The sequence below is a fragment of the Somniosus microcephalus genome, chromosome 14 (genome assembly GCF_052327205.1).
Source record: "Somniosus microcephalus isolate GS21.2 chromosome 14, FLI_Smic_1.0, whole genome shotgun sequence".
Lineage (NCBI taxonomy): Eukaryota > Metazoa > Chordata > Chondrichthyes > Squaliformes > Somniosidae > Somniosus > Somniosus microcephalus.
Genome location: NC_141000.1, coordinates 127,338,956 through 127,361,830, shown reverse-complemented (window position 1 = coordinate 127,361,830; position 22,875 = coordinate 127,338,956). Strand labels below are relative to the sequence as shown.

Here is a 22,875-nt window from a genome sequence, read left to right as displayed (position 1 = left end):
CCCTGTAACTGGGAGGGACAAAAATTCAATGTTATGCACATCCCTGCGGAGAGGTGTAACTTTACAGGAGCGTCAAAGAACAGAGATGTTTTGTAGTATCTTAATTAACACTGTGACATTTTTACTTTACTTTAATCCACTAAATTGAATTTAAGGAAAATGAGACTGACACAGCGCTTACTGTGAACTAAACAATAAGCATTGTACACTGAGTGACTGTCAAATCACTCCCAGCCTCCAGGCTAATCCAATCGTGCAATCAATCGGTGTTAACATTCGCAGGTAACATTCGCGCCACACAAGTGCCAGGCAATGACTATCTCCAACAAGCGAGCGTCTAACCACCTCCCCATGACATTCAGTGGTATTACCATTGCCGAATTCCCCACCATCAACATCCTGGGGGTTACCATTGACCAGAAACTTAACTGGACCAGCCACATAAATACAGTGGCAACAAGAGCAGGTCAGAGGCTGGGTATTCTGCGGTGAGTGTCTCACCTCCTGACTCCCCAAAGCCTTTCTACCATCTACAAGGCACAAGTCAGGAGTGTGATGGAATACTCTCCACTTGCCTGGATGAGTGCAGCTCCAACAACACTCAAGAAGCTCGACACCATCCAGGACAAAGCAGCCCGCTTGATTGGCACCCCATCCACCACCTTTAACATTCACTCCCTCCACCACCGGCGCACTGTGGCTGCAGTGTGCACCATCTACAAGATGCACTGCAGCAACTCGCCAAGGCTCCTTCGCAGCACCTCCCAAACCCGCGACCTCTTCCACCTGGAAGGACAAGGGCAGCAGGTGCATGGGAACACCACCACCTCCAAGTTCCCCTCCAAGTTACACACCATCCTGACTTGGAAATATATCGGCCGTTCCTTCATCGTCGCTGGGTCAAAATCCTGGAACTCCCTCCCTAACAGCACTGTGGGAGCACCTTCACCACACGGACTGCAGCGGTTCAAGAAGGCGGCTCACCACCACCTTCTCAAGGGCAATTAGGGATGGGCAATAAATGCTGGAGCGATGCCCACATCCCATAAAACAAATTTTAAAAATAACCCTTCTTAGACAACCCTCAGGCTGCTTTATATATATTTCCCCATCCCCTACCCCCAGCCCCAGTTTTCTCTCCCTCTCCTGAGGTTGTTGACATCCTGCCAGTGGTGATTATGCTCCACCCAACTGCCTGTGCTTCCGAGGCTGAATCATAGACCCGTAGGAGTTCACAGCAACGGAGGAGGCTGTTCGGCCCATCATGTTCATGCCGGCTCTTAGCTAGATCAATTCAAAACTAATCCCACTGCCCCGCTCTCTCTCCATAGCCCTGTATCAATCCAAAACTGATCTCACTGCCCCGCTCTCTCCACATAGCCCTGTATCAATCCCAAACTAATCCCACTGCCCCGCTCTCTCCCCATAGCCCTGTATCAATCCAAAACTAATCCCACTGCCCCGCTCTCTCTCCATAGCCCTGTATCAATCCCAAACTAACCCCACTGCCCCGCTCTCTCTCCATAGCCCTGTATCAATCCCAAACTAACCCCACTGCCCCGCTCTCTCTCCATAGCCCTGCATCAATCCCAAACTAACCCCACTGCCCCGCTCTCTCCCCATAGCCCTGTATCAATCCCAAACTAACCCCACTGCCCCGCTCTCTCTCCATAGCCCTGTATCAATCCCAAACTAACCCCACTGCCCCGCTCTCTCCCCATAGCCCTGTATCAATCCCAAACTAACCCCACTGCCCCGCTCTCTCCCCATAGCCCTGTATCAATCCCAAACTAACCCCACTGCCCCGCTCTCTCCCCATAGCCCTGTATCAATCCCAAACTAATCCCACTGCCCCGCTCTCTCCCCATAGCCCTGTATCAATCCCAAACTAATCTCACTGTCCCGCTCTCTCTCCATAGCCCTGTATCAATCCCAAACTAATCCCGCTGCCCCGCTCTCTCCCTATAGCCCTTCATCAATCCCAAACTAACCCCACTGCCCCGCTCTCTCCCCATAGCCCTGTATCAATCCCAAACTAATCCCACTGCCCCACTCTCTCCCCATAGCCCTGTATCAATCCCAAACTAATCCCACTGCCCCGCTCTCTCCCCATAGCCCTGTATCAATCCCAAACTAATCCCACTGCCCCGCTCTCTCCCCATAGCCCTGTATCAATCCCAAACTAATCCCACTGCCCTGCTCTCTCCCCATAGCTCTGTATCAATCCCCAAACTAATCCCACTGCCCCACTCTCTCCCCATAGCCCTATATCAATCCCAAACTAATCCCACTGCCCCGCTCTCTCCCCATAGCACTGTATCAATCCCAAACTAATCCCACTGCCCCGCTCTCTCCCCATAGCTCTGTATCAATCCCACACTAACCCCACTGCCCCGCTCTCTCCCTATAGCCCTGTATCTATCCCAAACTAACCCCACTGCCCCGCTCTCTCCCTATAGCCCTGTATCTATCCCAAACTAACCCCACTGCCCCGCTCTCTCCCCATAGCCCTGTATCAATCCCAAACTAATCCCACTGCCCCGCTCTCTCTCCATAGCTCTGTATCAATCCAAAACTAATCCCACTGCCCCGCTCTCTCCCCATAGCTCTGTATCAGTCCCAAACTAATCCCACTGCCCCGCTCTCTCCCCATAGCTCTGTATCAGTCCCAAACTAATCCCACTGCCCCGCTCTCTCCCCATAGCCCTGTATCAATCCCAAACTAATCCCACTGCCCCGCTCTCTCCCCATAGCCCTGTATCAATCCCAAACTAATCCCACTGCCCCGCTCTCTCCCCATAGCCCTGTATCAATCCCAAACTAATCCCACTACCCCGCTCTCTCCCCATAGCTCTGTATCAATCCCAAACTAATCCCACTGCCCCGCTCTCCCCCCATAGCCCTGTATCAATCCCCAAACTAACCCCACTGCCCCGCTCTCTCCCCATAACCCTGTATCAATCCCACACTAACCCCACTGCCCCGCTCTCTCCACATAGCCCTGTATCAATCCCCAAACTAATCCCACTGCCCCGCTCTCTCCCCATAGCCCTGTATCAATCCCAAACTAATCCCACTGCCCCGCTCTCTCCCCATAGCCCTGTATCGATCCAAAACTAATCCCACTGCCCCGCTCTCTCCCCATAGCCCTGTATCAATCCCAAACTAATCCCACTGCCCCGCTCTCTCCCCATAGCCCTGTATCAATCCCAAACTAATCCCACTGCCCCGCTCTCTCCCCATAGCCCTGTATCAATCCCAAACTAACCCCACTGCCCCGCTCTCTCCCCATAGCCCTGTATCAATCCCAAACTAACCCCACTGCCCCGCTCTCTCCCCATAGCCCTGTATCAATCCCAAGCTAAACCCACTGCCCCACTCTCTCCCCATAGCTCTGTATCAATCCCAAACTAATCCCACTGCCCCGCTCTCTCCCCATAGCCCTGTATCAATCCCAAACTAACCCCACTGCCCCGCTCTCTCCCCATAGCCCTGTATCAATCCCACACTAATCCCACTGCCCCGCTCTCTCCCCATAGCCCTGTATCAATCCCACACTAATCCCACTGCCCCGCTCTCTCCCCATAGCCCTGTATCATGGTCTGCTTTTGTACTCTGTGCCACTGTTTATCAAACTCCAAAATGCTATTGGACTTTTTACGACTTTCGCTTGCGGCCTGTCCGTCTGAACGCTGGTTCAGTCGACGAGCGATGAATTGCCACTGGCTTTAGCAGTGTGAGCAGCTGTTAATTCAAAGAGCAAGGCCTCAGATCAACCAGCCAACCTGCAAACCATTGTGAAGAGGAAAGGCGTAATTTAGGAAAGGAAAATAAATTCCTAAAAGTGTTTTTCTTCCCCCCCCCCTCATTACTGGCTGCATTCCAGACAGCTCGGGTCCTAAACTGCCTCTTCCCAAAGTGAAACCAGCCCTCTGTGCACCTGGAGGTAGACGTTATTAGAACTCAAGAACGCAAGAAATAGGAGCAGGAGTCGGCCACACAACCCCTCGAGCCTGCTCCGCCATTCAGTGAGATCATGGCTGGTCCTCTAACTCAACTCCACTTTCCCGCCTGACCCCATATCCCTTATCCCAATGCTGGCTATATGATGGCTTCAGTCGTTCCTGTTGGAGTCGACCAGATCAGGGGGAGGGAATGGCTTTAACTGCCTCCCACCCACACCCCAGCCTGACCCCAGCCTGTCAAGTTGTCTTGAGTTTGGTTTGGGCCATAGCTGGGGGTTGCTAATCCTCCAGGATTGCCTTGGAGACTCCAGGATTGAGCTGGAGACTCCAGGATTGCGCTAGAGACTCCAGGATTGAGCTAGAGCCTCCAGGATTGCACTAGAGACTCCAGGATTGAGCTGGAGACTCCAGGATTGCGCTAGAGACTCCAGGATTGAGCTAGAGACTCCAGGATTGAGCTGGAGACTCCAGGATTGCGCTAGAGACTCCAGGATTGCACTAGAGACTCCAGGATTGAGCTGGAGACTCCAGGATTGCACTAGAGACTCCAGGATTGAGCTAGAGACTCCAGGATTGCGCTAGAGACTCCAGGATTGCCTTGGAGACTCCAGGATTGAGCTAGAGATTCCAGGATTGCCTTGGAGACTCCAGGATTGCGCTAGAGACTCCAGGATTGCCTTGGAGACTCCAGGATTGAGCTAGAGATTCCAGGATTGAGCTAGAGATTCCAGGATTGTCTTGGAGACTCCAGGATTGCCTTGGAGACTCCAGGATTGCGCCAGACACTCCAGGATTGCGCCAGAGACTCCAGGATTGCCTTGGAGACTCCAGGATTTCCCTGGTGACTCCAGAACTTAAAGACTAATCTCGCAGACACTGCTGTGCACAAACCCAGGGAGAAAAAATCATAGGGGCAAGAAAGCAACGCTGTGTTTTTCTTTCTTTATCTTTGAGCACTTTAATTTCATAGTTATAAAAATATTGCAGGTGGCAGAAAGACCATTGCCCTGACAGTCAAGAATCCACCGGTCGGGTAATGAAGAGTCTGTTCGCCTTCTGATTGGCCGAGGGAAGGCGGAGCTGCCGTGAGGATGGGCGTGCCGGGCGGCCAATGGCAGGAGGTCACATGATGTAACCTCCAGGAATATGCCCAACCAGAGTTGGGAACCCCAGCCTTAGCTGGGAGGAGTTGGGTGGGTTAGGTTCCAATTCGTCCCAGTGTTCCTGGGCCGGGATTGGGAAGAGTCTACTCAGCTTCCCACTTGTGGTGGCGGTCCAGCGGTCCCCTGCTGTATGTGTCTGTATGTGCACGGCATTGATGCCCTCAAGCCAATAATCCATATCCAGGCACCGACTCGCAGAATAGTGCCGAGGGGCAAGGCAGCAGAGAAGAGGGTCCCTATGAAACTACCTCAACAGGGGTTAGTGCTTTCAGCGCCTTTAACGTAGTGAAACGTCCCAGGGCGCTTCACAGGAGCGATTATCAGACAAAATTTGACACCGAGCCACATAAGGAGATATTAGGACAGGTGACCGAAAGCTTGGTCAAAGAGGTCGGTTTTAAGGAGCGTCTTAAAGGAGGAGAGAGAGGCGGAGAGGTTTAGGGAGGGAATTCCAGAGCATGGCCGCTAATGGTGGAGCGATTATAATCGGGGATGGGCAAGAGGCCCGAATTGGAGGAGCGCAGAGATCTTGGGGGGTTGTGGGGCTGGAGGAGGTTACAGAGATAGGGAGGGGCGAGGCCATGGAGGGGATTTGAAAACAAGGATGAGAATTTGCAAACTGCTGGATCGAGAGTCAATGTAGTTCAGTGAGCACAGAGGGTGATGGGTGAACAGGATACGAGTTAGGAAAGAAGTTTAAGTTTAAGAGTAGAAGATGGATGCCAGGAGAGCATTGGAATAGTCGAGTCTGAAGGTAACAAAGGCATGGATGAGGGTTTCAGCAGCAGATGAGCTGAGGCAAGGGCGGAGTTGGACGATGTTATGGGAGGGGGAAGTGAAAAAGGTCACGAGTCTTCAAACAAAAAAAAAGCAAAGTCTAATTCTATTTCTCTCTCTCCTCTCTCTCAGGATCCCGTCTTCGGCAGGAGGATTCCCCGCCGCGGATCGCGGAACACCCCTCCGACCTGATCGTGTCCAAGGGGGAGCCGGCCACCCTGAACTGCAAGGCGGAGGGGAGGCCCAGCCCGACCGTCGAGTGGTACAAGGACGGGGAGCGGGTGGAGACGGACAAGGACGACCCCCGCTCCCACCGCATGCTGCTGCCGAGCGGCTCCTTGTTCTTCCTGCGCATCGTGCACGGCCGGAGGAGCAAGCCCGACGAGGGCAGCTACGTCTGCGTGGCCCGGAACTACCTGGGGGAGGCCGTCAGCCACAACGCCTCGCTGGAGGTGGCAAGTAAGTGGGCAAGGCGTGCCGCTCGGCCGGGAGCCGGTCCGACGTATCCACTCCGAGGCCATGGGGTTGTGTCCTCAGTTCCCCGGGGGTGGGCGGGCTGATGTTGCCCCTCGAGCTGTGGCACCCGCCCAGCAACACCGTTACAAATTCTGACCTCCCAGATGTGGGCTGTGTCGTCCAATGTACATCAGACACATGGCGGACAAATAGGGAGTCCAGATGTGGCTAATTGTGTTTCTGATTGTTGGTAGGCGCTGCCGTTGGGTCATGTGATTGCTAGACTCACACGGTGTGGGCGTGTGAACTTTAACCTTTTCTTTTGTTGGCTAAAATGGCGAGAGGAGAAGCAGAGCGTGCGAGTGATGTTTCATCGTTGTGGCTGCTCTACTCTCTTGGTCACTGAGATATTTTAAGTAAATATACACACGTGTGTGGAGCACATTTACCTGTATTGTGCGTGAGGTGTTTTCTGCCAAAATTAGTGCTAAAATGGTGTTTGCCATAGCCTCGCCTGTGGCGAGTCAGCGATTCCTGTCTGCCATCGGCGGGCTACAGACAGAGTGCCTGGGGCTGCCTCACTCTGGGGAGAAGTGCTGGTGTGTGCAGGTCTCTCACTGGCAGCCAGAGTGGTGCTTACAGTTTGAGGGGATGAATTAAGAGCCTCGCACAGGGTTAAGCTACCTCGGTTTTAGGGTGAGTTTCCCATTACATGCTGGGACGAGTGCATGAAATGGCCCTTGTGGTGATATTGGACAAGGCAGAGCCTTGATACAAGGGTCTCGCTATAAGGACTGTCGAGTGTTGCTGGCTTCCTGCTGCTCAGACTGTTTTGTGTGTGATAAAAGGACCGAGAAGGAGATTTTGTTTCAAGATGTCGCTGTATGATTGAGATATCTTGCATTTCCTTTGTTACTCGATGACAATTGGTTTGATTTTAATTCAAGCAAATGTGTGTTTACAATTCTATAGGTAATACACCACAATACCCTGTAGACAGTAGGTAAAAGGGAATGATTCACTCCCATCTGGCACTGTACAGCCCGTGTGTGTCTCACTGTTAGCGCCTGTACATTGTACAGTACACAGCGGGTAAAAGGGATTGATTCACTCCCGTCTGGTACTATACGGCCCGTGTGTGTCTCAGTGTCAGCTCCTGTACCTGTACAGTACACAGCGGGTAAAAGGGAACGATTCACTCCCATCTGGTACTGTACGGCCCATGTGTGTCTCAGTGTCAGCTCCTGTACATTGTACAGTACATAGCGGGTAAAAGGGAATCATTCACTCCCGTCTGGTACTGCACGGCCCGTGTGTGTCTCAGTGTCAGCTCCTGTATATGTACAGTACACAGCGGGTAAAAGGGAACGATTCACACCCGTCTGGTACTGTATGGCCCGTGTGTGCCAGCCTGCATCCTCCCGATTGTTGGGCCTGGGTGTTGGTGTAGCACGAGTCCAGTTGTGCGCGGGGTGCTGACATCACCAGCAAGGACCGGACCCCAATGTGAAAGCGGTTTAAGTTGTTAACACATGTACAATCCGCTCTGCCCGGCGCCTGAATGTCACGTCAGGACAGTTTAGCGATTTTAATCGTAATGCCGGCCTTGTCAAGAACACTCATTTCGCAAACTATATTTGATTTAAATTTTATAAAAAAATCTTGGAACTGCAGATTCTGTTCAACATGTTCCTGTCTGCAGATTCAAATGGATTGGGAGACATGAAAGGCTTCCATTCCCACTCCCGCGGAGAATTAGTAATTGAGAACATGTGAGTTTTGAGCGATTAAACTGTCCCAGATTCACTGCTAGACCATCGATTGCATACTTCTTCATAATTCTCGTTAAACAAAAGACTTGCATTTATACAACACCATTCATGACCTCAGGATGTCCCAAAGCTCTTTACACCCAATGAAGTGTAGTCACTGTTGTAATGTGGGAAACACGGCAGCAAATTTGCACACAGCAAGCTCCCACAAACAGCAATGTGATAATGACCAGATAATCTGTTTTAGTGATGTTGGTTGAGGGATAAATATTGGGCCCAGGACACAGGGGAGAACTCCCCCTGCTCTTCTTCGAAATAGTGGCCGTGGATCTTTTACCTTTACCTGAGAGGGCAGACGGGGCCTCGGTTTAACGTCTCATTCGAAAGACGGCACCTCCGACAGTGCAGCACTCCCTCAGTACTGCCCCTCCGACAGTGCGGCGTTCCCTCAGTACTGACCCTCCGACAGTGCAGCGCTCCCTCAGTACTGCCCCTCCGACAGTGCAGCGCTCCCTCAGTACTGCCCCTCCGACAGTGCAGCGTTCCCTCAATACTGCCTCTCCGACAGTGCAGCTCTCCCTCAGTACTGCCCCTCCAACAGGGAAGTGCTCCCTCAGTACTGCCCCTCCGATCGTGCAGCGCTCTCTCAGTATTGCTCCTCCGACAGTGCAGCGCTCCCTCAGTACTGCCCCTCCGACAGTGCAGCACTCCCTCAGTACTGCCCCTCCGACAGTGCAGCGCTCCCTCAGTACTGCCCCTCTGACAGTGTGGCGCTCCCTCAGTACTGCCCCTCCGACAGGGCAGCGCTCCCACAGTACTGCCCCTCCAACAGTGCTGCGCTCTCTCAGTACTGCCCCTCTGACAGTGTGGCGCTCCCTCAGTACTGCCCATCCGACATTGCAGCGCTCCCTCGGCCCTGCCCCTCAGACAGTGCAGCACTCCCTCAGTACTGCCGCTCCGACAGTGCAGCGCTGCCTCAGTACTGCCGCTCCGACAGTGCAACGCTGCCTCAGCACTGCCCCTCCAACAGTGCGGTGCTCCCTCAGTACAGCCCCTCTGACAGTGCAGCACTCCCTCAGTACTGCTCCTCTGACAGTGCAGTGTTCCCTCAGTACTGCCCCTCTGACAGTGCAGTGCTCCCTCGGTACTGCCCCTCCGACAGTGCGGCGCTCCCTCAGTACTGCCCCTCTGACAGTGCGGCGCTCCCTCAGTACTGCCCCTCCGACAGTGCGGCGCTCCCTCAGTACTGCCCCTCCAACAGTGCAGCACTCCCTCAGTACTGCCTCTCCGACAGTGCGGCGCTCCCTCAGTACTGCCCCTCCGACAGTGCAGCACTCCCTCAGTACTGCCCCTCCGACAGTGCAGCACTCCCTCAGTACTGCACTGGAGTGTCTGTTTCCTGTTTTGTAGCCAGCTTGCTGTGTGTGTGTACAACTTTTTAGTGAATCAGCTGCCACTGCCATGCACTTCTCCAATTCCTCTGACCCAGTTAGGCACCTTGCACTTCTAAACACGTTTACATTATGTGGCCTCCCCCCAAACTAACCCTCGTTGATTTCTGGTTTCTTTGAGTGCTCAATCTGTGCATTCATGGCCCCTCTGAAATTCCCCCTCAGCCCAGGGCAATGCCCTCTCTCCCACTCTGCTCATTCCTCATATCAACATCTTCATCCTCTCATCATCCAGCCCTATCCATTCTTCAACTGATGCTTCTACTTTGCAACTTACACAGAATGTACAGCCCAGAAACAGGCCATTTGGCCCAGCTGGTCTGTGCCGGTGTTTATGCTCCACACCAGCCTCCTCCCACCCCTCTTCATCTCACCCCATCAACATATCCTTCTATTCCTTTCTCCCTCATGTGTTTATCCAGCCTCCCCTTAAATGTATCGATACTATTCGCCTCAACCACTCCCTGTGGCAGCGAGTTCCACATTCTCACCACTCTCTGGGTGAAGAAGTTTCTCCTGAATTCCCGATTGGATTTATTGGTGACTCTCTTATATTTATGACCCCTAGTTCTGGTCTCCCCCACAAGTGGAAACATCTTCTCTACGTTTACCCTATCGAACCCCTTCATAATCTTAAAGACCTCTATCAGAGAAAAGTACCCCAGCCTGTTCAGTCTTTCCTGATAGTTGTACTGTCTCAGTTCTGGTACCAACACTGTAATTCTAGTTTGCACTCTCTCCAGTGCCTCTATATCCTGTTTGTACTATGAAGACTGGAACTGTGCACAGTACGCCATGTGGTCTCACCAAGGTTCTGTATAGGTTTACCATAACTTCCTTGCTTTTCAATTCTATCCCCCTAGAAATGAACCCCAGTGCTTTGTTACTTTTTAAAAATGTCTTTGTTAATCTGCGTCGCGACCTTTAGTGACTTATGGATCTATACCCCTCGGTACCTCTGTCCCTCTATCTTTCCAAGGAGCATGTGGCCTCCCTATTCCTCCTACCAAAATGCAACATCTCACACTTGTCTATATTGAAGTTCATTTGCCATTTAAACATCCATTCTGCAAGTTTGTTAAAATCTTCTTGTATTTTGTCGCAGTCTTCCTCAGTATTAACTGCACCCCACAATTTGGTGTCATCTGCAAATTTTGATGCAGTACTTCCGATTCCCGAATCCAAATCCTTCATGTAAATGGTGAACAGCAGTGGTCCCAGCACCGATCCCCGTGGAACACCACTTCCCACCTTCCACCAGTCTGAGAAACTACCTTCAACCCCTCGTCTCTGTTTGCTGTTTTGTAGCCAGCTTGCTCTCCATTCTGCTACCTGTCCCCTGGCTCCACATGCTCCGACCTTAGTCATGAGTCGACCCTGTGGTACCTTCTGGTCGCGCACACTCGGTGCATTCAAGGTCCAAGCCCTCTCGCGGGACAACGTCTGAATCATGGTTTTGAGCCACGGGAAGAATCAAGCTGAAATCTTCTCTTAGGCAGTCCCTCGGAACCGAGGATGACTTGCTTCCACACTAAAAATGAGTTCTCAGGTGACTGATGAGTCCAATGCGGGACCTACAGTCTCTGTCACAGGTGGGGCAGACGGTGGTTGAAGGGGTGGGTGGGGTGCTTTGGTTGACGTGCGCTCCTTGCGCTTGGCTTCTGCTTGCTCCCAGCGAAGAGACTCGAGGTGTTCGGCGCCTTCCCGGATGCTTCTCCTCCACTTTGTGCGGTCTTGGGCCAGGGATTCCCAGGTGTCGGTGGGGATGTTGCACTTTTTCAAGGAGGTTTTGAGTGTGTCCTTGAAGCGTTTCCTCTGCCCACCTGGGGCTCTCTTGCCATGCTGGAGCTCCGAGTAGAGCGCTTGTTTTGGGAATCTCGTATCGGGCATTAGGACAATGTGGCCCGTCCATCGGAGCTGATCGAGCTGAAATAGTTGATTACTCGACGTCAAGCTCGGCTTTTACAGGCCTTTGGCTGGCGGGGGAATGGGGGAAAGACTGAGGGAGGCGAGGAGGCCCTGGGAAAGAATGAGTTAGAGTCGGAAATGTCATGGTGAGCCTCACGCTGGCAATTTCCTCGGGTCTTCCCCCAAACCTCCGCTGAAGTTAGAGCGGGAGATGCTGGGAGGAGTTCCCGAACCTCAGTTTCCACACTGGTGGGGTGTAAGTAGATTATCGATGTAGTGGACTGGGCCTGTACACCCTGGAGTTTAGAAGAATGAGAGATGATAGCATTGAAACAAATGGGGGGAAAAATTGGCCTGTGCCCGCTTTCGGGCGCTAACTTCGTCAGGGCGCTACTTCTAGCGCCCCGAAAAAGTTAGCGCCCCCGTGCCCGAAATTAACTGGTAGCGCCCCAAGCAGGAGACGAGGCGCTACTGGAAGTGCTCCCCCTCCCTCTTGGGACGCTCCCATTGAATATCGCGGCGCTACATGCAGCAGCGCCACTCGTGTCGGCCCATAGAGCCGCGGTACTGCAGGCCTCCCTCCCCTGATTAAAGGGGAGGGGTCTAGCGCGTCACGGCCGGCGCCCCGCAGGAGGAGGCGAGAGGGGGCAAGTGCTGGCAGGTGGGCCAAAAAACAATGGCCGCCCGGCACCTGCCCCTTAATCTTCGCCTCCCCGGCCGCAAACACGGCCCCCTGACCCTGTCGGACACAGCGTCCGGCCGTAGGTCAGGGGGCGCGGTCCAAGCTTGCGGGCGTGACGCGAGCGGAGCTCTGCGCATGGCGATGACGTCATCGCTGGAGGCGCAACACTGCGGGGAGCTGCTGGCTACCGCCGCCTCTAACCTCACATTGAATTTCGCGGGATGCGTTAGCGGTGCCGCGCCCGGGCGCTAGGAGCTTTGTGCCCACGAGGGTCGCTAACCGGAGGCGCAAAGCAACCCAATTTTCCCCCCATAAGATTCTGAGGGGGATTGACAGGGTAGATGCTGAGAGGTTGTTTCCCCTGGCTGGAGTGTCTAGAACTAGGGGTCACAGTCTCAGGATAAGGGGTCGGCCTTTTAAGACTGAGATGAGGAGGAATTTCTTCACTCAGAGGGTGGTGAATCTTTGGAATTCTCTGCCCCAGAGGGCTGCGAGTTCTGAGTCTTTGAGTATATTCAAGGCTGAGATAGATAGATTTTTGGACTCTAGGGGAACCGAGGGATATGGAGATCGGGCAGGAAAGTGGAGTTGAGGTCAATGATCAGCCATGATCTTATTGAATGGCGAAGCAGGCTCGAGGGGCCGTATGGCCGACTCCTGCTCCTAATTCTTATGATCTTATGTACGGTTTACAATTGCCTGTGTTATCGTTTCTCCTTTCTTGAGTCACACTAATTTGTGTTAATTTGACAGACTTTTAACAGGCTACACAACTAATTCCGTTAATTTGCCAGCAGCTATAGTGCTTATCGAGAGAATATTTTGAGTTAGCTGAAGAGGAACAGAGATTGGCTGGAGCATTAATATTTTTGACAGATCTCTATTATTCTAAGTTGTGCTCGGGGGTGGGTATTGTGCTGATGCTAGCTGACTTGTGGCTGTGCTCTCCAACACCTCTTCCTTGTGCTGTTAGGAAACCATTAGCTCATGTCCTGGGCACCAGAGAGATATAGAGGCTTCCAGGGGGATCTGCTACCTCATGGAAGTGGATTGTAAACAGAAATTTTTGAAATAATTATTATATCTGAAGACTTGCTACTAGTTGAAGGATTAATCTCCAGCAGAGGAGAGAGGCTCCTAATCCATTGAGTAAATATTGGACCTAGCTCTGCTCCATATTTCACTTCACATCCAACCATGACCAGACTGTACTTTGAGGTGATGACAGCCTTGAGATTCAATCTTCCCTTAATTTAGGGCCATTACGGTCCTTCAAATTGAGATTGAAGAGCTGGGTGTTTCCAGTGCATTCAACCTGTATGGTCCTCAGCCCTGGAGATCAGGAATGTCCCACAGCGTGTCAGCAGTGGCTCAGTGGCTAGCACACACTCTCGCCTCTGAATCAGAAGCAGGTGGATTCACAGCGCACCCCAGGGACTTGAGCATAAAAATCAAGGCTGACACTCCCAGTGCAGTGCTGAGGGAGAGCTGCACTGTCGGAGGCGCCGTCTTTCGGATGAGACTTTAACCGAGGCCCCGTCTGCTCAATCAGGTGGACGTAAAAGATCCCATGGCCACTATGTCGAAGAAGAGTAGGGGAGTTCCCCCCGGTGTCCTGGGCCAGTATTTATCCCTCAATCAACATCACTAAAAACAGATTATCTGGTCATTACCACATTGAAATTTGTGGGAGCTTGCTGTGTGCAAATTGGCTGCCGCGTTTCCTACATTACAACAGTGACCACACTCCAAAAAAGTAGTGTGTAAAGTGTTTGGGATGTCTGGTGCTATATAAATGCAAGTCTTTCTTTCTTACCGCCCTGGCCTGTGCTGAGTCATCTGATCTTAGAAGAGAGCGGTTTGCTTGATCGGCGCCCCAGATTCAATATCCACCCTCCGCCATTGTGGCTGCCGTATGTACGTACCATCTACAGGGCTCACTGCAGCCAACAACAACTTCAACAGCAGTTCACTCACCTGCAAGTTGGCTGCCGCGTTTCCCTGCACTACAACATTCACTACAACCCTCTGAGGTCTCTGTACTGCTCCTGTTTGGCCTCTTGCGCATCCCCGATTTTAATCCTTCAGCTGCCTGGGCCCTAAGCTCTGGAACTCCCTCCCTAAACCTTCCGCTTCTCTCACTGCCCCTTTAAGATGCTCCTTAAAGAACATAAGAAACAGGAGCAGGAGTCGGCCAATCGGCCCCTCGAGCCTGCTCCGCCATTTAATGAGATCATGGCTGATCCAATCTTGGCCTCAACTCCACTTTCCCGCTCTCTCCCCACACCCCTCGACTCCCTGTAGTTCAAATATCTGTCAATCTCCGCCTTGAATATATTCAATGACTCCGCCTCCACAGCGCTCTGGGGAAGAGAATTCCAAAGATCAAATCAAATCAAAATCAAATCAACTTTTATTGTCATTGTTAGTGCACAAGTGCAGTACAACGAAATGTAGGCTTGCGGCTCCCGAGAGTGTACATTTGGATTAGGACACTTAAACATTTCAACATACATTTGTACATATATATTAGCATAAATATAACCATAATAAAGTGCATTGGCAGATGTGCAGGCTTTAGAGTTTATTTGTGGAGTTCAGTAGGATGACAGCCCTGGGAAAGAAGCTGTTCCTAAATCTGGTCGTACGGGTGCGAATGCATCTGTAGCGTCTCCCAGATGGTAGGAGGGCGAACAGACTGTGGCTGGGGTGGGTAGGGTCTTTGATGATGGTCCGTGACCTCCGTAGGCAGCGTTTCTGGTATATGTGCTCTATGGTCGGTAGCCGGGTGCCGGTAATGCATTGGGCAGTTTTGACTACCCGCTGCAGGGCTTTCCAGTCATGGGAGCTACAGCTGCCGTACCATACCATGATACAGTTTGTCAGGATGCTCTCTATCGTGCAGCGGTAGAAGTTAGAGAGGATCGGGGGTGACAGATTACATCCCTTCAGCCTCCTCAAGAAATATAGGCGCTGCTGGGCCTTCTTCACCAGAGAGGAGGTGTTGAGGGACCAGGAGAGGTCTTCCGTGATGTGGACTCCGAGGAACTTAAAGCTGGCCACCCTTTCCACCTCCGCCCCATTGATGTGGATGGGGGTGTGACTTCCGCCTTTGGACTTCCTGAAGTCCACGATTATTTCCTTTGTTTTCTTGGTGTTAAGGGCCAGGTTGTTGTCGGCGCACCACTTCACGAGATGCTGGACCTCCTCCCTGTAGGCTGACTCATCATTGTTGGTGATCTGGCCTACTACCGTGGTGTCATCTGCAAACTTGATGATGGCGTTGGAACCATTAACAGCCACACAGTCGTGGGTGAAGAGGGAGTAGAGGAGGGGGCTCAGCACACATCCTTGTGGGATCCTCAGAGAGAAGAAATTCCTCCTCATCTCCGTCTTAAATGGGCGACCCCTTATTCTGAAACTTTGCCCCCTAGTTCTAGATTCCCCCACGAGGGGAAACATCTTCTCAGCATCTACCCTGTCAAGCCCCCTCAGAATCTTATATGTTTCAATAAGATCCCCTCTCATTCTTCTAAACTCCAATGAGTATAGGCCCAACCTGCTCAACCTTTCCTCATAAGAGAACCCCTTCATCCCAGGAATCAACCTTGTGAACCTTCTCTGCACTGCCTCCAATGCAAGTATATCCTTCCTTAAATATGGAGACCAAAACTGTACGCAGTACTCCAGGTGTGGTCTCACCAACGCCCTGTAAAGTTGCATCAAAACTTCCCTACTTTTATACTCCATCCCCCTTGCAATAAAACCTACCTCTTTTGGTCATCTGCCCTAATATCTCCTTATGTCTTGTGTCTGATAATCGCTCCTGTGAAGCGCCTTGGGACGGTTTACTATGTTAAAGGCGCTATATAGATGCAAGTTGTTGTTCTAAAAACTGTTGCTATTGCACCTCCAGGAAGAGGTAGCACCTCCAGGGAAGGGGGAGGAAACTGGAGGAAGGAGATTAAAAGGACACAGTGGCGAGCATTGACTCCGTTTTGTGACATCGATACCCTGACCTCTCGACCTCAGAGCCTTCTTGTGCTTTCACTCGCGCGCTGTGCTGGGGGTGGGGTGGGGGATGGGGCGGGGAGGCTCGGTAATGGGCATTAAGAGGAAATAATTCAAAGGGTGCCCGTTGCTTAATGTAAGGGGATCCAATGGGAAAGGCACAAAGAGCACAGCTGCTCGACAAGGAACTTTGATCAAAGTTTTGTGCATTGTCCACGGCGTGATGGTATCCTGGAGCTATGCTGCATTGTCTGCAGCCAGTACAAGGGGGCTTGCATGACATGCTGGAGTTGATCCCTTCTATATTTTGTGAAATTACAGGATCAGATACATGTAATGAAGCCCTAGTTAATGAGACGGCTGCTTTTCTTCTTCTTTTTCCAACTCCCCACACCCACCCTTGGGCTAACAAAAGCCCCAAAGTCACGAATTGTACAGCGCAGAGGCTACCCTAGGTGTCTGATTACCATCTCTCTCTCTCTCTCTCTCTCACAGAGTAATCAAGCCTGGATTGTAATAGCCGGGTAACTCTCAGGGCTGATGGCACCGATAAGGCCCTCATTTCTCTCCCTTTTCCTGTCTGTTTTGTTTGCTTTGCCGCTTGAAGTAACATTCCTCCCAAGAGGTGCTTTGATGTGTATCTGGGAGAAGGTGAGCTGGCAAAGCCTGGGCCTCTCCCGGCGCAGTCTGTCCTGAATAAGGAGTCTCGTCTCTCTTACACCGAGAACTGTCTTTTGTCACTCTTCCGGCGTTCCCCCTCCCCCGCCCCTCAGTTAGGTCCACCCCCTCCCCCCCGTCTCTTATACCCCCCCACCGTTCCTTTACTCCCCTCCCCCTCCCCCATCCTCCTCCATCCCCCAGTTACTTCCCTTCCTCGCCTGAAGCTGCAGACTCTCAATATAGTGACGACCATTCTTTGTAAAGAAAGAACTTGCAGTGGGGGGGATGGGGGGGGGTGGGGGAATGGTGGGGGGATGGGGGTAGGGCGTAGGATGGATGGGGGAATGGTCGGGGGTGGGGGGTGGGAGAATGGTGGGGGGGTGGGGGGGTAGGGGTGATGGGCTGGGTTGTGGGGGGGTAGGAGGGATGGGGGAATGGTCGGGGTGGGGGTGTAGGGAATGGGGGGAAGGGGTGATGGGCAGGGGATGGTCTGGTCGGGGGTAGGGGGGATGGTTAGGGATGGTGGGGGGTGGGGGGGTGGGGGTGATGGGCTGAGTTGTGGAGGTGTAGGGGAGGTGGGGGTGATGGGCTGGGTTGTGGGGGGGTCGGGGGCTTCGGCGAGGGACACGAATCAGTTCAGCCCACTCACAGGAAGTAAGCTATAATTGAGCGAGTGGGACAGTGATATAAAGGCGAGGAAATCTCTGGGCACGCTCTCCGTGCGAGCAGACCTCATTTACTTTCTCATCCTCTCGAGGCCACAAACGCCAGTGGCCAGCCTGTGTGGATTTGTTTTGTTGCCTCCTGCACTCTCCATACGCTGAATTCAAAATCCATGTTTTCATCAACAGATCTCTCCATAGGTAACAGAATGGCGGAACAGGCTCGAGGGGCCGAATGGCCTGCTCCTAGTTCCTACAGCCGACCCGTTGGAGGCCAGGGCTGACTGGGGATTGAACCTGGGACCTCATTGAATCCTCCAGCACCGGAGGAGGCTGTTCGGCCCATTGTGCCTGTGCCGGCTTTCTGTGAAGCACACCACAGCCAAGCAGCCTGTAACTGGGGAAATAAAATCAGAATAACGTCATAGTTTAAATGGCGCTTTTGGTCTTGGTAGAATTCTTTACACCTAACAAACCGATGAATCGTGAGGGGGGTGTTGGGGGCTGGAATCACACACTACTAGCGTGAGCCACGCTGACAGGAAGGCGGGGGGGGGGGGGCCACAGAGAATAGCGGCTACAATATCGTCGCCCTTTCCCCGACTCTTGCTCCGTTTAAGCATGGCTTCCCTACAGGAGGGTTAGGGAAACAAGTTCCAGACACCGCACCTCAGGAAGTGTACATCGGCCTTGGAGGGGGGGCAGCGCAGATTCACCAGAATGATACCGGGGCTGAAAGGGTTAAATTACGAGGACAGGTTGCACAGACTGGGCTTGTATTCCCTCGAGTATAGAAGATTAAGGGGTGATCTCATCGAGGTGTTTAAGATGATTAAAGGAGTTGATCGGGTAGATAGAGAGAAACTATTTCCTCTGGTGGGGGGAGTTCAGAACAAGGGGGCAAAACCTTAAAATTAGAGCCAGGCCGTTCAGGGGTGATGTCAGGAAGCACTTCTTCACACAAAGGGTGGTGGAAATCTGGAACTCTCTCCCCCAAAAAGCTGTTGAGGCTGGGGGTCAATTGGAAATTTCAACACCGAGATTGATGGATTTTTGTTAGGCAAAGGGTATTAAGGGTTACAGAACCAAGGCGGGTAGATGGAGTTAAGATACAGATCAGCCCTGATCTGATTGAACGGCGGAGCGGGTTCCTATGGGACTGCCAGTCTAGATTACGTGCTCAAATCCCTGGAGCTGGGACATAAACAGAGGGGCCTTCGGACAGTCACGTGAAGGAAGAAGGCTTCATGAAACTGGGGTGTTTCAGGTAACTCCATCAGAATCTTATGTTCAAACAGGGCAATCGTGTTGAGACACGAGATTTCAGAGCTCCGGTCAAATAACGATTTTGAAATGTTATAGGGCCGGATGTCTCATTGCGATGTCTTCTGAGACAAGCTATCTATCCAAGATTAGACAAAACCCAGTGGATAAACAGCAGCTTCCAGCAAAGGAATTCACTCTGACAACCTCCTCGTGGGTTCACGGCCCACTCATTTGAGAACAAACTCTCGGTCGACACTCCCAGTGGCAGTACTGAGGGAGTGCCGCACTGTCGGAGGGGCAGTACTGAGGGAGTGCCGCACTGTCGGAGGGTCAGTACTGAGGGAGTGCCGCACTGTCAGAGGGGCAGTACTGAGGGAGTGCCGCACTGTCGGAGGGTCAGTACTGAGGGAGTGCCGCACTGTCGGAGGGTCAGTACTGAGGGAGTGCCGCACTGTCAGAGGGGCAGTACTGAGGGAGCACCGCACTGTCAGAGGGTCAGTACTGAGGGAGTGCCGCACTGTCGGAGGGGCAGTACTGAGGGAGTGCCGCACTGTCGGAGGGTCAGTACTGAGGGAGTGCCGCACTGTCGGAGGGGCAGTACTGAGGGAGTGCCGCACTGTCAGAGGGGCAGTACTGAGGGAGCACCGCACTGTCAGAGGGTCAGTACTGAGGGAGTGCCGCACTGTCGGAGGGGCAGTACTGAGGGAGTGCCGCACTGTCGGAGGGTCAGTACTGAGGGAGTGCCGCACTGTCGGAGGGGCAGTACTGAGGGAGTGCCGCACTGTCGGAGGGTCAGTACTGAGGGAGTGCCGCACTGTCGGAGGGGCAGTACTGAGGGAGCGCTGCACTGTTGATGGGGCAGTACTGAGGGAGCGCTGCACTGTCGGAGGTGCCGTCTTTCAGATGAGATGTTAAAACGAAGCCCCGTCTGCCTTCTCAGGTGGACGTAAAATATCCCATAACACTATTTTGAAGAGTTCTCCCCGGTGTCCTGGGGCCATTATTTTTCCCTCAACCAACTAAAAAACAGATTATCTGGTCATTATCACATTGCTGTTTGTGGGAGCTTGCTGTGCGCAAGTTTGGCTGCTGAATTTCCTACATTACAACAGTCCCTATACTTAAAAAAAGTAAGTCATTGGCTGTAAAGCGCTTTGGGACGTCCTGAGATGATGAAAGGCGCTATAGAAATGCAATTCTTTCTTTCCTGGGCTTTGTTTGCAACAGTGCCTTGGAGATTTAGGCTGAGAAATCGGCCTCCTTTGCGCCTCCTGTTAGCGCCTCCGGGGGATGATAACGGGGCGCTAAGGACGCGGCGAAATTACCGACGCCCGTGAACCTCCATGGCAGGTGAGCGCTGGGGCTAAAACCTACCGCCTCGGTCTCCTGCGCCCCGGAGATCGTGATGTCATCCAGTGCGCAGCGCCCCGTTATCACCCCGGATGTAAAATCTGCTTCTGCCCCCTCAGCATCGCCAGGCCTCAACAACGGCAGGTGCAGGAGGCGTCGTCCCCTCGGCCTGCCGCTTGGGGAGCGCTAACTAAAGGCAGGGGTGGCCAGGGGGGGTCACCATTGACCAGGAACTTAACTGGACCAGCCACATAAATACTGTGGCAACAAGAGCGGGTCAGAGGCTGGGTATTCTGCAGCGAGTGTCTCACCTCCTGACTCCCCAAAGACTTTCCACCATCTACAAGGCACAAGTCAGGAGTGTGATGGAATACTCTCCATTTGCCTGGATGAGTGCAGCTCCAACAACACTCAAGAAGCTCGACACCATCCAGGACAAAGCAGCCCACTTGATTAGTACCCCATCCACCACCTTAAACATTCACTCCCTCCACCACCGGCGCACCGTGGCTGCAGTGTGCACCATCTACAAGATGCACTGCAGCAACTCGCCAAGGCTTCCTCGCCAGCATCTCCCAAACCCGCGACCTCTTCCACCTACAAGGACAAGGGCAGCAGGCACATGGGAACACCACCACCTCCAAGTTCCCCTCCAAGTCACACACCATCCTGACTTAGAAATATATTGGGTGTTCTTGTGCACCAGTCACTGAAGGAGAGCATGCAGGTGCAACAGGCGATTAAGAAGGCAAATGGTATGTTGGCCTTCATATCAAGGGGGTTCGAGTATAGGAATAGGGATACCTTACTACAGCTGTACAAGGTGCTGGTGAGACCGCATCTGGAGTATTGTGTACAGTTTTGGTCGCCCCATCTGCGGAAGGATGTTCTTGCCATGGAAAGAGTGCAGCGGCGATTCACCAGGCTGATACCTGGAATGGCGGGAATGACCTACGAGGAGAGATTGAATAGTTTGGGCTTGTACTCACTGGAGTTTAGAAGATTGAGAGGGGATCTCATCGAAACATATAAAATTATGGCAGGCCTGGACAGGCTGAATTCAGAGAGAATGTTTCCAATGGCAGGGGAGCACAGAACCAGGGGCCACAGTCTAAAAATAGCGGGCAAATCATTTAAAACAGAGATGAGGAAGAATTTCTTCACTCAAAGAGTGGTGAGCCTGTGGAATTCCCTGCCACAGAGGGCTGTGAAGGCTAATTCAATAAATATTTTCAAGAGAGAATTGGATATATTTCTGAAGGCTAAGGGGATTAAGGGTTACGGAGAAAAGGCGGGGACGGGGTACTGAACTGGTAAGATCAGCTAAGATCTCAGACGAAGATCAGCCATGATCTCATTGAATGGCGGAGCAGGCTCGAAGGGCCGAATGGCCTACTCCTGTTCCTATCTCTATGTTTCTATGTTTCTCTATGTTCCTTCATCGTCGCTGGGTCAAAATCCTGGAACTCCCTCCCTGACAGCACTGTGGGAGCACCTTCACCACACGGACTGCAGCGGTTCAAGAAGGCGGCTCACCACCACCTTCTCAAGGGCAACTAGGGATGGGCAATAAATGCTGGCCTTGCCAGCGACGCCCACATCTCATAAAATAAAAGGTAGGCCAAAATGTAATAATGTCCCCGGTGTGCAATATTTAGATTTTTTCTAGCCTGCGATTGATCAGTCCTGCACTCTCTCAGAGCGATTGATCAGAGCGGTTGATCAGTCCTGCGCTCTCTCAGAGTGCTCGGGGCTGCTTTGTGCATCTCACAGGTGCCGTCGAGGACCATTCCCAGCCTCGGCCTTCAATGACCGCAGCATTGGCCCTTCCCTTTAAGGGAGGGAAGGAGCCTGTAGAACCAGCAGTGCAGCACGGGACATTGCTCAGCGCTCTGCCGCTCCCGCCCCTCTCGCTCCCTTTAGCGTTCGAAGGGAAGTGGTTAGCGCTTGATTTAGCACCTCACTCCCCTCCTGGAACGCTAAGCCGAAAGTTCTCGTCGGAACCAATTGTGTAGCGCCCGGCGATGCTTTGGCGCTCCCGCAAAGGTTAGCGTCCCAAACGGGGAGCTATGCAATTCCTAGCCCTCAGTCTTTAATTCCTGGAGACTCCAGGGCAATCCTGCATCGACAGTCCGACCGAGACTGCAACACCACAGCGCAAGAGTTTCTGATCGAACTGAAAGGCCTTTTATCCTCGTCCTGCAAAGAAAACACTATTGAGCAGCAAGTAAAGATCGAACTGAGATTCTCCGTGTTTTTATTTTTCAAAGTCTCCTGCTGCCCCGTTTCCCCTGCCCCCTCGCTGCTCCCTTGAGTCGCGGCACAACACTTAATGAGCAGCATTTGCGGATGAAACGCGACTGGATGGGACCGAGGAACAGCTATAAATAATGAGGCCTGTCAGCTCGAAGCTGCCTGGGATTAAGACGGCAACAATTAAATCGGAATAAATTAGCGGGCCAGTGATGGATGACGAAACAGCGTAAACGCCTCCTGCGCGAGAGTGTTCGGCACGCTCCCCGCTCCCTGTACCGTTATCTGGAGAGGGGAAGGTGGCCAGTTAGGAGCTCATCTTTCTGACTCTGGCCAAGCACTCTGCTACCTCTGGCTACGTTAGGTTAAAATTCGTCAATACATTGTTTTTTAGATCTCAGCCTCTCATCGCCCTCTGCCTTGAGGGCAGAATCAAAACGGTATTCTTTCTTAATGAGATCATTTACATTTTCCCTCCGTATCCAATTAACTGCTTTGC

At 52.5% G+C, this 22,875-nt stretch overlaps 1 protein-coding gene across 5 annotated transcripts in view; it reads left to right on the top strand.

Moving 5' to 3' along the window:
• Positions 1-22,875, top strand: part of robo1 (roundabout, axon guidance receptor, homolog 1 (Drosophila)) — a 1,098,986-nt gene that overhangs the window by 703,469 nt on the left and 372,642 nt on the right. For all 5 annotated transcript variants that reach the window (XM_086007312.1, XM_086007317.1, XM_086007315.1 and 2 more), the window contains one exon: positions 6,038-6,364. In XM_086007312.1, the coding sequence (XP_085863438.1) occupies positions 6,038-6,364 (327 nt within the window). The remainder of the gene's footprint in view (positions 1-6,037; positions 6,365-22,875) is intronic.